Raw genomic sequence first — 14,325 nt, 5'->3', positions numbered from 1 at the left:
TATGTTGCCAGCAAAAGTGGGTTGGAACCATACTGCTAACTGACTTGGAACGGTTCCTCCAATTTGTTTCGGTTTGAGTTCAGTTCCAAAATGGTGGAAACGATTCGTTTTCGGTTCCGGTTTTCAGTTCGGTTCTGGTTCAAAACTTGGAACAAGATGGCCATCGCACTGTTTTATTGCACCATGGTTGTAGGTGTTCTGTGTGTCTTTTTTATGTTGCTGTTATTGCATAAATTAATTTTTATTTGGTTCTGCAGGCTTACGTGACCGACCCACCAACTGTAGCACAGGTTGACTTGGCGCCCACATTAGCAATGCTCCTAGATGCGCCAATTCCTTACTCGAACCTTGGTTCTCTGATTCTGCAAGCTTTTCCGGGTGTCAGAGCAAAGGATGCTGGTCCAGCACAACTGCTCCCACTTTGGCTGAACGTGCAGCAGGTACATCAGCCAATCTTTTTTGGGCATCAGGCATATTACATAGATGTGATGTAGTCATCATATTAAACCATAGTTGCATTGGTGACAATATGATCATTGACTTGCTTGAATAACACCTGTGTGTGTGTATTTGACATGCCCTAGCTTGTCATATTTAATTGAAAAACCCACTTTACACTGCTGTGTGACTGTGCTGATGTAGCGGGCACATCAATTTACCTACTTCCCATCAGTCTTTAGTTTGTTTCTTAATAGTGGTATATCCTTTTGAGACCTGGATGTATTTTTGGTCAGTTTTTCTTCAGGCTTTCAGAATAAGTTATTAAGATTATGTAAGTTTAAAGTGGTAAATATTTTCACAATAGTGCTGATTATTTCAGTTCATTGCAATGTCCAGTATAGAGGATGAAAAAATTAATAAATATAGAAATGAAAGCAAGCGCATATACAGCTTGAATTTCTACTTCTGCACATTTGCTTCATTATTAACTGTGTTATAAAACCAAGGTTATGCTCTGAAAGCACGCAGATATATCAAAAATAGTACATACTTCTTCGGCAGGTGCATCAGCATCGCAGCACTGAATGCTGCCATTCTGCAACTCGTTCCATAATCTTGGTAGAAATTTGAACAATGTGATATCATCAACGCTGGATGTAGCCAGTAAATGTGCAACATTCAGGAGAAACGAGTTTTATGAGGATGAATGTCTTAGCAAAGGAGTTCTGGCTCAGACACTAATGTCCAGTATAATCGATAAAATGCCCATAGTCCTCTCTCAGGAGGTTATGTGATTAGCATTTTGTTTTCAAACAAAGTAAGCCCCACATGATGCTCGTTTCATGCAAGGCAGCACAAAATGTCTATAACTGCTTTCCAGAATGACCAAATGTAAACTTGTGCTTACCACTTCAACTTGGGTGTTACAGCTCTTGTATTTTATGGTTTGGCATTAGATAATTTGCCTTGGGTGAAGCCTTGATTTTTTAATTATATAAGGAAAAATTGTAAAAACTTTGACTTTTCTTAATTTTCAATCATGCCAAACAAACTCGTGCAGTTGAAAATAACCTAGAGTTTTTCATTGCAAGCTTTGTCAGTGTCCAGACATTATTGCTCAAGCATTAAAGGTTGTATTGATTTGGCATTGAAAGGAATGAATGGCAAAATCAGTAAAAGAGTGAATTATGAGCTGTCTTAGTTTATTACTGTTATATTTGGCATGACCATGGTGGCATTGATGCAGCACGTACTGCATTTTCCAGGTGGCACGCTACTTGGGCAAAGTTCCCAACACTCCCCTGCAACCAGAGCTGAGGCTTCAGGAGCTGCAACAGCTGTGGGACCAATGTCTGGGGGGGCAGCAAAGCTCTGAAGCTGCCAGGATATTTGTCAATGCCTCTCTGGTGTTCCTGCAGGATGCGCGACGTGCGGCCCAGGAGGTAAAAGCTGTGCCTCTGAGTGCAAATCTCTTTTTTTTTGCTCTCTTCTTGTTTTCTTGCCATTTCCCGTCTGCCTTTGTTCCCCTTGTTAACAGTGCTTCGAGGATTTCTTGATAAGTGTGTGCGTTATCAATTTTGCCTATTTTAAATTTTGGCCTTTGTTGAGGGCAGCATTTCACATAATAATGGGGCGGCTAAAAACCTAAGCACAAGGGGATCAACCACATCACAGTGATGTGCCTTAAAGTGAGCCTGATGTTCTCATGCAGTATACTTGTGGGTCCAGCTCGCCTTGCCAGAGATTCTCAACGTATGGGCAGGAGATGTGTCATCACACAAAAAGCCCACTTGACATTATTTGATGGAAAAGAAGCATCTCCAGTGACAGTAGGTTAGACTCACATATCTTTTCTGTGTCTTAGGTCTGGGCCACATTTGACATCCCTCGTATGTACACTGGCCTAGCAATCACTGTGCTTGGATCATTGCTGCTTCTTTGCTTCTGCCTTGGTCAAAATGGAGGAAAACCCATCCATGAATTACTGAAGAGCCCTACGTGTGTTTGTGCCGTTAGTTGGCTGCTGATGCCCTTCTCCAACAGCTTTGCTGTAGCTGAGCACAAGGTCAGTACTTTCATCAACTGATTGTGCTATTCAAAAGGTGCCATTCTGTGATGAACGGGACAGTGTTATTAGGTAACATATAATAACCAAGATGTCTCATGTTACATGAATCATACATACTGGTGACCTCTGTGAGAATAAAATTTTGGCAGTATTGTTGGCAATTTTAAAACTAAAGTCACGGAGTAGGCTTTTGTTATTCATTGATTAAAGAAATGTTAACCCGTGAAAAATTGCTATTTATTGGTGAACAAATTGTTTTGTAGTTAAAAGTTACAAAGTAAACTTCTGGCCAGCAGAAAGTTGTAAAATTCATTGTGAAAATGAACATTTAAGACATTACTGCCAAGTAAACTAAGCAGCCTCCAGTGATACTTTCGAAGCAGTAGTCTTGCAGAAGCACAAACTTTGAAGACGTTTACTTCAATTTTTGCTTGACAGTCTGTAAATGATGACAGGTAACATATACCATTGTGTGTAGAGGCAAAGTAATATAGGAACGGTTAATCTTCTCTCTTTAAGAAGAAAAATGGTGTAGCTTTTAAGTTTATGTGGGGCTTTTATTTGTTGTTAATGCTTCTGTGCAATTATTGCAACTTAAGTGTTCAGGCATACTCTTACAAAGCTATATAACTGGAACATTTTGACAACTTTGCATAGTTCAGCTTCGTATTCGTTGGCATAACTGGCACTAGTATTGTCGAATTTATGATGCAGTGGTTTTCAGATGAAAGTTTTAAAACTTGGACCTGACTTGCCATGTGTGCAGCGATTTTGTTTGGATAATCACAAGATTGTTTTGTCTTTTTTCATAGAGGAGTCCGTATTCGAAGAGTATCTGTACTTATGATCCCTAACAGGATGTTGTGAATGCTTGTTGCAGGTGGTGTTGTTCCTGTTCCAAACGTTGCTAGTGGCATCAGTCCTCAGTAGGGGCCCTGTCACATTGAACACAAGTCGAAACCGTGCCTTGGCTTTTTTCTTGTTGGGCACACTGGCAGCTGCAAGGTATGCACAGATACAATCAGTAACTTGGAATGGTCTACAAAGCAACATATAGCACAAAGTGATGGATTTTTAAAGGACCCTCTAGGATGCATGAAGATTTTGAGAAATATATGTGCGGTATGTATTTGCTAGTGGCTAGCTTGACAAAGCAATATTGCCATATGCTCATGGGGCAAAAGTTTGTGCATGTTGTTTAGTGATGTTACAGAGCCCCTTGCATGCAGACAGGTGCGTCTTGGGTGCCAGCATAAGCACCCAATGTGTTACTGTTGGTTGCAAGAAACTTTTGTCAAAGATGGTGGTGCTGACAGTAACACATTGTCTCTACAAAGAAATAAAACTAAATCTGAACTCCTTCAATGCAATGTTTGTTAAACATGATTCTTATTTCCTCAGATATACACGATACGTCACTCCTCGCATTAGAATAATTACAGAATGCATGGGGCTTTGTATGCTGTTTCGGTCTTGATGGACTCCCATTCATCTACACCTTATCTCAACATTTCAAAACTGTTCGCTCATTAAAAGCGCTCTTAGACTTTGCCTTCTTTCAACTATCTGTACTTAATACTATTTAATTAATCCTATTTTTCTCAATGCATTGTTCAGGCCTTGTCCATTGGGTTGTTTTATGCGATGTGTTGTGTTTCGTGCTTCAGTGGATGTATTGGTTTCATATTTCGTACTGATGTCTGTCTTTTTGAAACATTGCCCTACAGTGTTGCTGCTGTAAACATTTATCTGTAATTTTTCGCTTTTTTTTTTTCGCTTGGTGCTCGGGACCCCATCTGCCTTTAGCTCCGTCTCCAGGATTGTTCATAACCTGAAAAATAAAATTCCGATTACAGAGTCACTGCCACATGCAAATGCTAAAGAAAAGAAAGGCACACTACCATGATGTAGTTTTCTAATGCAGGCTCACATTGTAGAAGCTATGTACATGAGTGGCAGGCTAAGGATGGTCAGTTAGATAAGAGTGTAGCAATTATTTTGGAGCAGAATTTATTTGTCAGACAGCAGTAGTGGTAGCTGCAATTCAACTTTTCAGAACTTTGCAAGAGAAGGTATATTTGATAGAGCCTTAGTATTGCCAATTAATAATTAAATTTTTTTTTTTCACATGATGTAGTTTATGGGCACGTTAGGAATTCTGAAAAAGGCTTCTTCTTTAGTTTTTTTTTTTACTTTGAATGCATTTGACAGATAGCTTTACCTTGTTGTTCAAATTAGCTCACTTTAAGCACCAAGGTTATAGAACTCTTACTGACTTGCAGTTTCTGGTGTGCATCATATTGGCTGAAACATCGGCTGCTTGTGCACTTACTTTACATACTGCAACATGGAACTCTGAGGTCAATAGTATGATGTGCTATAAAGGTGGTGACTGTTGCCTTGCCACGTGGGGAACCCTGGAGTCTATGCGTCGGGCTTTCTTTTTGACATAGGAGAGGCAACAATATGCATGTTAACATACTCACTGAGCTGCAGCTAACTTACTACTATATTACTTTTGCTTAACTTTTACTTCACATTCATCAATACACACAAAAAAACCCCCATGCTTTAGTGGCTGTTGGCTCTTTTCTTATGTGGCTGCGAAACTGAACGTGATAAGCTGTATTGTTTTGTTGCCACTTTGCTGGCCAGTGTTCTTAGTGAGGTTCTCCTTTTCTGCTCTTTTAGTATTCTGAAAGTCAGGGGTTCACATCTTTACCTTTGGTCTGACATCATTATCCCCCTCATTTTTCACTTTCTGGAGAATGGTCTAGTTGCATCAAATAATTATTCTGAGACAAAACTGCAGTTATTTGCGAAATGAGGTGACGTGAAAAACGTATTGCTAATCTTCTCAAGTTCAACTCAATTTCAGCAGTTACGAATGGAGGACATGCTTTTGGTGATGCCACTGCACTTGTTGCACAGCAGTGCTTGTCCTCATGCCTGATTCAACTTTGTGTGTAGTAGCAACGGTCCATTTGTGGAAAACATCTTATTGCTCTCTTGCTAAGAACTGCAATCAAAGTGTTGCTGAGAATTCAAGTGCTTCTTACATTTCATTGTTTAACCAGACAGTATTTTGGTTTTTCAGTTTTGTTTGAATATCTGTGTTAATCTAGTTTGGTTTGTACCCAGGGAATAAACACGTGATTAAGAAAGTGAACTGAAAGGGCATTTATTTTAGCAGTTTCAGAAGTGAAAATCATGTAAAGACATTAAAAAAATTCTCTCCTCAAGAGGCCAGGAAAAATTTTCGAGCTAACTGAAAGTTTATTCGAAAATTTTTCCTGGTCCCTTGAAGGGCGAATCATGCTTGCTCTTAATAAATGTTTATCTCTCTCCCTCTCTAACCAAAAGTTTGAATGATTGAATGGGCCTGAAATAAAGTCTTGCAAAACCGTTTGCTTCACATTAATTTTGTCTGATGATGATGGTGGCATACTCTTTGTATCATATGGGTCATGAGGGTGGGTCTGATGAACACCTGTGTGATAATTGTCAATGTTTGTGATGAAACCCAAGAGAGAAGAAAGGTTTTTTCCGGGTTCATCTACTGCTTTACTTCACGCACCCTGCCGGGAATGTTGAAGAAGTGTTGCAAAATTGTAAAGGTCTTTGCTGCCCTTTTTTCAGTGCAATGCAGTAGCATAAACAGTCCTGTCACATTTTGAGGATGTTTGCCGCACAGTAAACGCGGTGAAGCATTGCGGTGAAGCTTATAGTGCGGTAAAACTGCACATATCTAGCACACAGCTTCAGCGTACCGGAAGCAGCATGTGGATGCATGTGTGGGATATGCAGTGTGCACAAAAGAAAGTTTTAATGTAGTGCTACGGCAGTTTTTGGGCAACTTTTTGGAGAAGTGCTATGGGAAACACAGCTTAAGCTGAAAAACTAGGAAACAAATAACATAAAACCTCAGTGCTCGAATATAGCTAGGCTGATTCATAGCCATATCTAATCACGTACTAGCAGGAAATATCTGAAGGCCCTTGCTGCACTCAGGAAGAAAAGCTGTTTTGTTATTGAAATAACAAACTTATTGTCAAACTTATTGAATCACTGAAACTTACTTCATCTGCTGGTGTGGACGGAATTAATTCAAAAATACTTATCAACACCAAGCAAATCTCAAGTATTATCTTGTCACATATATTCCAGCAGTCACTTATATTCGGCTCAGTCCCGCAAGATTGGAAGGTAGGCAAGGTCATTCCAGTCCCGAAAAAAGGTCCTTCACAGTCACCCAGTAACTACCACCCTATATCTCTTACTTATGTTTGCTCAGAGCTAATGGAGCGTATAATTCACTCACATGTCATAAAATTTCTAATGTCTTGTAATTTCTTCCATCCGAACCAACATGGATTCCGAAAAGGTTGCTCTTGCGAGACACAGTTTTTTGTTAGCATCATTCATAAATGATCTTGGCTCTAGTCACGATAGTAACATTCCAGTAGACGCAATACTTTTAGACTTCGAAAAAGCCTTCGACAAAGTTCCACACAAAAGGTTATTTTTAAAACTTTCCCGCCTTAATCTTGATTTCCACATTTATTAATGGATTTGTGATTTTTTGACTAACCGACAGCAATTTGTCCATGCTAACAATATTGCTTCTTCCATTTCTCCCATACTTTCAGGCGTGCCTCAGGCCACCGTCCTCGGTCCTCTACTCTTTCTAATATATATAAATGACATCACTTCAACCATTTGATCTACCATTCGCCTATTTGCCGACTGTTATTTATCGCCTTATTAACAATAACGCCAATGTTTTTGTTCTCCAAGCTGACCTTTTATGTATCGAATATTGGTGTAAAATGGAGTTAATGTCGTTAAATATCAATAAAACGTCAGTTTTTTTTCATCGTCGACACCTTTATCTAATGTCTAACTATGTATTCTGTGGTGCCGTTATTTTTTCTACGTCCTCATGTAGGTACCTTGGAATTAACATATTGCATAACTTTTCTTGGACCGCCCATATTATAGCGATCGTTAATGAAGCTAACCATGTACTTTCTTACTTACGACATAGTATGCCATTAGCTTCTTCTGTTACGTCTCTCACCTACATAACATTAGTTCATCCTAAGCTGGAATATGCATGCACAGTTTGGGACCCTCACATTTCTTATTTTACTAAAACACTTTAATCAGTTCAGAACTGTGCTGCTAGATTCATCCACTGAGATTACACTAATAATTCTAGTGTCACTGTCATGAAATCTAAAACTAACCTATCCGACCTTGAGACTCTGTGCAAAATTGGCAGACTTGGCCTCCTTCATAAATTCTATCACTCATCCCTCGCAAATATTAAACCAGCTTATCATATCCCCCTTTGCACCAACCACGCCAAAGCAGTTTATCCACCTCACGCATATACTGCTGCGCACCTGCATTCTTTTTTTGTTCAAACAGCAATAGACTGGAATGACCTGCCTGCCGAAACCGCACTTCACGCCAGTAATATTCATTTTAAAAACATAATCGAAAGTAATGTTCTTTAAATCAAAGTGTCTTTGATTGTATTGATATTTTGTATTGCCTTGTATTTCCCCTCATGTAATACCCCTATTTGGGGCATTTGAGGTGTAAAATAAATAAATAAATAAATAATTAAAATGTTTCGTTACACTTTCAGAGTTGGGTTACTGAGCCTTTCATATTTATATTAGGCATACAAGGAACAGCTGCAATGACAAGGGCTTGTAGTATCAAGCTGGCTGTTATTGTAATGCACACTGGAAGATTATACTTAGTATATGATTTCATGTTCGGGGCAAGTTTGGCACATTGGATGATTTAGCTAGCACCGCTTGGCTTACAAGTGCTCAGCTTGCTATGTCAGTGAGGATGCCCTCACTGGATGGGTGCCACACTGCCACCTGTAGCTGAAAGCACATCACTCCAGTGACCACAGAAGCAGATAGGACAAAAATAATAAAAATAGCTGTGGTGTCCCAGCTTATGTGCTGCATGGATACTGTTGTGTTGAAGTACACCAGCACAGGGAGTTAAAATTTTTTTCTAACTGCCGCATGAAAGCAATCACGGTGGGACCTTCATAGTGCTGAATATCATTCAGTTGTGAGTTATGTCACGAGACAAACATCGTGGCAGGCAGGCAGGTAGCTGAAGATGCATGAAGTCAGCCGGGTTGTCCACTATGATAAGTGTTCCTTGAATAGTATTATCTTTGTATCACCTCACTGTTGTTTCGCTGGAGGCATTCAGGTGGTGCTGCAATGTATGAACAAAGTGTGCATTATTTGGGCAATCTTTTGCTCACAGGTTTTCAGCGTTATTTTGGCGCTGCCGAGAAGAGCACCTAGGGCAGCCATGCGAGGAGAGTGTGCTGCAGAAGAGCCCTTCTGAGCCTCAGGTGTTGGGCCTGGAGCGAGTGCTGGGGGCAAGCGGCTGTGCCCTTCTGCTGGCATGGGGTGCATGGCCACCCAGGGCTTCCTCGGGCTTGGGTGCTGCTTTGGCACGAGTGGGCCTAATGGCTGCCACGGGAGCTCTCTTGGCACACTGGTTTGTCCAGCTCAAGCCACCTGCCACCATCCAGGGTGTTCTGGGTTCCCACCAGGTATGCTGTAGTCACTGCAGGCACTTGACGTACTTACACTTTGCTGTTTTTGTATCATTGTTATGCTTTTTCTTTGCTTCTCTGTTCAATATGCTTCACTTCAACTGAGTTAGCTGGAACCAATATGCTATCAGAGCTCTCTAGTGCTTCATACTGTGCCATGATTTAAATTTTGCTCTTCAGCATGATACAAGAGGCATGACATTGCTGTAAATGAAATTAACTGGTTATTGTAGCATAACTGTCATTCCATCATTTACACTTTCTTTTTTATTGTATAGTTGGCAGAGTTAAAGTATCGAAAGGTTGTAGTGTTTTGAAAATTTCAGAGTAAAACGATGTGTGTTTTGAGTCGTTTTGCTGTTTAATGTCTTAATGCAAAGTGCATTGTGCAACGCACTAGTAATTTGCTTTATTTTCTGATTGTATATTTAATGCATTGCAAACCACTTCAATAAAATTTTATTTGGGAGGTCATCATACTAAGCTGCTGTCCTTCATCAGCAGCTGACCCCAGCACTAGCGCAAAGTTTTGTTCACCCTTCATCCTTCTGCCTTTGAGCTTTGCAAATGTGCCACCTGTGTTTTAAACAATAATTTTGAAGCCAAGAAATACTTAGAATACTAAAAGTTTAATACTGAAAGTACAGTGTGTCTTGGTCCAAATTTTCCCAGGTCTGTTAAGGAAATGCAGCGCGCATATGAATGAATGAGTGTAGTGGAGAAAGGAGAAGCAACTGGAACTCCTTTTCCAGTAAATGAGCAATTACTCCTTAGCATTCACCCAAGCGCAGCAGTAGGCTAGCCTATTAGTAGGCTAGCCATACCATGTTATGGCGACCACAAAATGATAAATGACCTTGGAAGTGGGAGTGGTGTTGGTCCAACTTTGTAATTGGAAGAAATCATCCCAGTACGAAATACAAACCCAGAACCCCTGCTTTATCAGCACAGTCGCTCTGCCAACTGAGCTACCCACTTCATTTAGCTCGGTAGAGCAGCGACTGCCCTAATTAGGTGATGGTCCCAGGGTCAAACTCTGGACCAGTATGAATTTTTTTCAAATGTGAAATTTTTGTGAAAGTTGTATAGCTTTCTTTTCCAGCTGTGTGGCTGTGCTTTGGTCGATGCTAATAATTGTTCCCGTATTACGAAACTACTCCTTCTTGGAGGATACTACTAATCATTTGACTTACTTACTTTGCAAAAATTAGCTGTGTTTAACTCCACTTAAATCGATTAAGACGTGCGGAAGCACTGTTTGACATGGTTTGTCATGGTTTTGCTTGCCAGTTTAGCAGTGAAAGACTGCCACAGAGTTCGGCAATGCATTAAATGTCTTTATTGCACAACACATTTGGAGGTACATATGTTTTCGGATTGAATTCCTCTCAGAATCTAGCTTCCAACTTGACTAGCTGATGGATGCTGAATGGGAAACAAAATGTTATGACAATCACACTGAATTCTGCACAGAGATTGGTTGCATCACAATTTCGATATGGCACATGGAGGTCCATTAGGGATGCTGTACAAGCAAGTAGCGCGCCAGAGGCATTAAGGAGGAGAGGCCCTGCCTCAGGGCAGGCGCGTAGCCAGGGGGGGGGGGGGCTTATGGGGCTTCAGCCCCCCCCCCCCCCCCCCTTGAAATGTTTTCGTGCTGTCATGCACCGCCGACCAAAACAACCACCGGCGCTCAAAAGCATTCTGGGTTTTGTCTACAATATCTTTTTCTGGTTCGTTCAAAAATACATTTCGGCATGAACATTACGAACTTGGCGGCTACATTTCGTTGCAACGTCTGTGCAGACGGAGTCACGTAAAGCCAGGAACCATTTCCGAGCACTAAGTTTCAAGGGCGTTTAGATAGCGAGCGGGCTCGTCGCGTCAACTCGTACCGGCCGCGGAGGTGGGGGTGGACGATGAAACAAGACAGGTTTCCATTCCCGCTCAGTGTTTCAAAGGCAGTATTTCCCTCGCCTTCGACTCCCCGCTTCCTCAAAATCCCTGTGTCTCTCTTTTGGGGCTTTCTTTTTTCTCGTGCCTTCTGCGAATCCACACCATGCTGTAGCAGCTCTTAGTGGTACTCCCTCGCCCTTCTCCCCGTACACTATGCTCTCTCTGTGGTTGCGCTTTTTGTTTGTGGTTGTTTTTTTGTTTTTTTTCGTTTTCACGCTTCTTCCTACGCGCCGAAGAGAAGGAGGTGAACATATTGGCCCAGGAGCGTTTTGGTTTTTTTATTGCACCTCGTTTTTTTTTTCCTACACCGCTCTACGCCACCCTACGTATCTTGCGGACGCCGGTGAGCGACCGTGACCAAAAGGCATCGAAGCGGCGCCGATGGCGGCGCAGTGACCGTTTGTCTCCTGATGAGGCGCCCAAGCCCCCTCCCCGCCACCCCCTTTTTTGGGATGGAGACGGAGATGAGCTGCCCTTTCAGACCTTAATCCTTTCTGTGCGCTCTCTGTTGCGACTATAATTTCACTTAAATTACCCACAGTATACGACCGGTGACAGGTGTTCCTGTGCAATAAATGGAAAAAAGGACAGCGTCATTGGCTGTTGGACGTGTACAAAAATGTAAACAAGCGTCTTGGATGACAGATTCAATAAAGCATTTCCCGTCAAAGTGTTAATTTCTTGGCCTTTACATTTTCATATCAGCGGTATGCACTGCTTTGCTGGTTTCGAACTGATATAGTTCTAGATTTCGTTTAATATTTTCTGTACTTATTCAACAGACAGAATCAGGGAAGCATTGATGTCAGTTATTTCTGCCACAATGTTTGTCACATACATATATGTTCTTTTATAATAAAGTTAATATTTTACATTTGTCTTGGCAGTGCGTACTGCGTGGCATTCAAGAATTCGTTTGCAGCACCTAATACACAATGGCTATTGGCTATTGGCTGGAATTAATCATATTTGATCCATCGACAAATTCTATATGGAGGAGGACGCGCTGCAACGTGAACCCCCCCCCCCGAACAAAATTTCTGGCTACGCCACTGCCTCAGGGGTATCTGCTGTGCATGCCGTTGTCCCTCTTGCTGCTTCTGTGGCTCGACAACAACTGCCATCACAGTTGCTATGGCAACCAGCGAAGCACAAGCAAGATTTTTGCTAGGCTCTGATGGTTGTATGAGTACTTCTGCGCTAGTATGACATATCTCAAGCGTAGCAATGACCCATCTGGATTGACGGTATCAAATTGATAGTGATGAGAGTGTATATTGAAAAATGCCCATTTTAATTATTTTCTCCAAAACAGCTTTATTGCGATTCATTTATTTTTTCTTTAGCTTAAAATGAAGCCTGCAAAATTTCAGAATTGTCACATGACTGTGCACTCCTGTGTTCTTGGACACACAGTACAATTGATGGAATTTGGTTACAGAAAGCTACAATCGATAAACAGGTCAAAATGGCGCAGGATGGGCGGGGCTATGAGGAGGCGGCGCAAGGTGTTGTAGGCGTCGTCGCATGCTGATGACCACAGTGAAATGTCTGAGTTATTGCCGAGGAGCTCAGTCAGCGGGGCGAAAATGGAAGCAAAGTTCCGTATAAAACACCGAAAGTATGAGCACAGACCCCAAAAAAAACTCCTTAGTTGCTTGATGGTAGTAGGTTTCAGGAATGCAGTCACAGCTCGAAGTTTGACGGGATCAAGACGGATACCATCTTTGGACACAACGTGGCCCAAAATGGTCAGCTCACGAGCAGTGAAGTTGGACTGCAGACCGGTGTTCGAAAGACATGTCAAGACCTGCTTCAGTCGAGAGAGGTGGGTCGCAAAGTCCGGCGAGAACACCACGATGTCGTCAAGGTAACAGAGGCACGTCTTCCACTTTAGGCCACGCAGAATTGTATCCATCATACGCTCGAATGTAGCAGGAGCATTGCAGAGACCGAACGGCATGACGGCAAATTCAAACAGGCCATTGGGGGTGACAAACTTGGTTTTAGGGCGATCTTCCGCAGCCATGGGCACCTGCCAGTAACCGGATCGTAAATCAAGCGAAGAAAAGAGTTCAGCACCTTGTAAGCAGTCCAATGCATCATCTATACGCGGAAGAGGGTAGACGTCTTTCCTCGTGATTTTGTTTAGGCGACGGTAGTCAACGCAGAAGCGAATAGAACCGTCTTTCTTCCGCACTAGGACAACAGGGGAGGACCAGAAACTATTAGAAGGCTCAATCACTCCATTCTGTAACATTGTGTGAACTTGGCCTTCAATAACTCGGCGCTCGGTGGCCGACACTCGATAGGGGCGCTGACGCAGAGGAGCATGGGAACCGGTGTCAGTGGGGTGGGCAACAGTTGATGTGCAGCGGAGGAAAACGTCAGCAGAAGACTGGTCCAGCGCAAGAACCGGCGGTGTGAGTGCAGCCAAGTCAGCGGGTTGTGAAGCGGGTGTCACCAGGGAGAATAGAGTCAATGAGCTGGATGGTGCCAAGGCATTCACCGCGACGCAGGGATACGGGAAATGAGAACGGATTACAAATCCAGAGCGCGGCGAGGCCAGCTGACACAGAAAGTACGGCTTACGGCAGGAGAAGATTTTGGCGGCTTAGAAAGGTAGGCGATAGGATGAAAAGTTCATCAGTACAGCGGGAAAAAGACCAAGCGGTGGGCACAAGAACGAAAGAACACGCAGGGAGATCAGTATCTTCGGCAATGAGGACTTTGGGAAAAGGAACGTTCGGCGACAGTTCGTCTAGCGCAAAAAAGTCCAGTTTGGCACGTGCACAGTTGATCACCGCATTATGACGCGACAGAAAATCCAAACCCAAGATCATGAGAGCAGGAAGTCAAAACTACGAACTCTATTGCGTACAAAACTTCTTGAATGATGACTCGAGTGGTGCACACCGCTATACGCTCTACAGGCTGGGCACTTGCCGTGCATAGCGAGAATCCTGAAATAGGTGTCGTCACGTTGCGCAATGAATGGCAAAGACTTGCAGCCATGGCAGAAACAGCAGCGCCGGTGTCGACCAGAGCCAGTACTATAACACCCTCAACAGAAACTTCAAGCAGATTTGCAGGAGATACGTGAGGCCTTTTACAGTTCGCTCGTTGCGCAGTTCTCGCCTCAGGAACTGCGGCATTCAGTTTTCCTCTTGCGCATGATTGGGATGGCGGCGCAGAGGAGATAGGGAGCGGCGACGCGGCGAGGTTGAGCATCGAGGAGAAAAGGTAGTACGGTCAT

The 14,325-nt window shown here is 42.6% G+C and overlaps 1 protein-coding gene across 2 annotated transcripts in view; it reads left to right on the top strand.

Moving 5' to 3' along the window:
• The window catches only part of PIG-O (phosphatidylinositol glycan anchor biosynthesis class O), a 69,959-nt gene that overhangs the window by 15,562 nt on the left and 40,072 nt on the right, over positions 1-14,325 (top strand). For both annotated transcript variants that reach the window (XM_084588610.1, XM_084588609.1), the window contains exons 4-8: positions 258-440; positions 1,707-1,883; positions 2,306-2,506; positions 3,390-3,514; positions 8,816-9,110. In XM_084588610.1, the coding sequence (XP_084444736.1) occupies positions 258-440; positions 1,707-1,883; positions 2,306-2,506; positions 3,390-3,514; positions 8,816-9,110 (981 nt within the window). The remainder of the gene's footprint in view (positions 1-257; positions 441-1,706; positions 1,884-2,305; positions 2,507-3,389; positions 3,515-8,815; positions 9,111-14,325) is intronic.

This window comes from Amblyomma maculatum, chromosome 1, assembly GCF_055883805.1.
Source record: "Amblyomma maculatum isolate TAMU_Amacu chromosome 1, ASM5588380v1, whole genome shotgun sequence".
NCBI lineage: Eukaryota > Metazoa > Arthropoda > Arachnida > Ixodida > Ixodidae > Amblyomma > Amblyomma maculatum.
The sequence above is the reverse complement of the archived record's forward strand: the minus strand, read 5'-3'. Positions and strand labels throughout refer to the sequence as shown.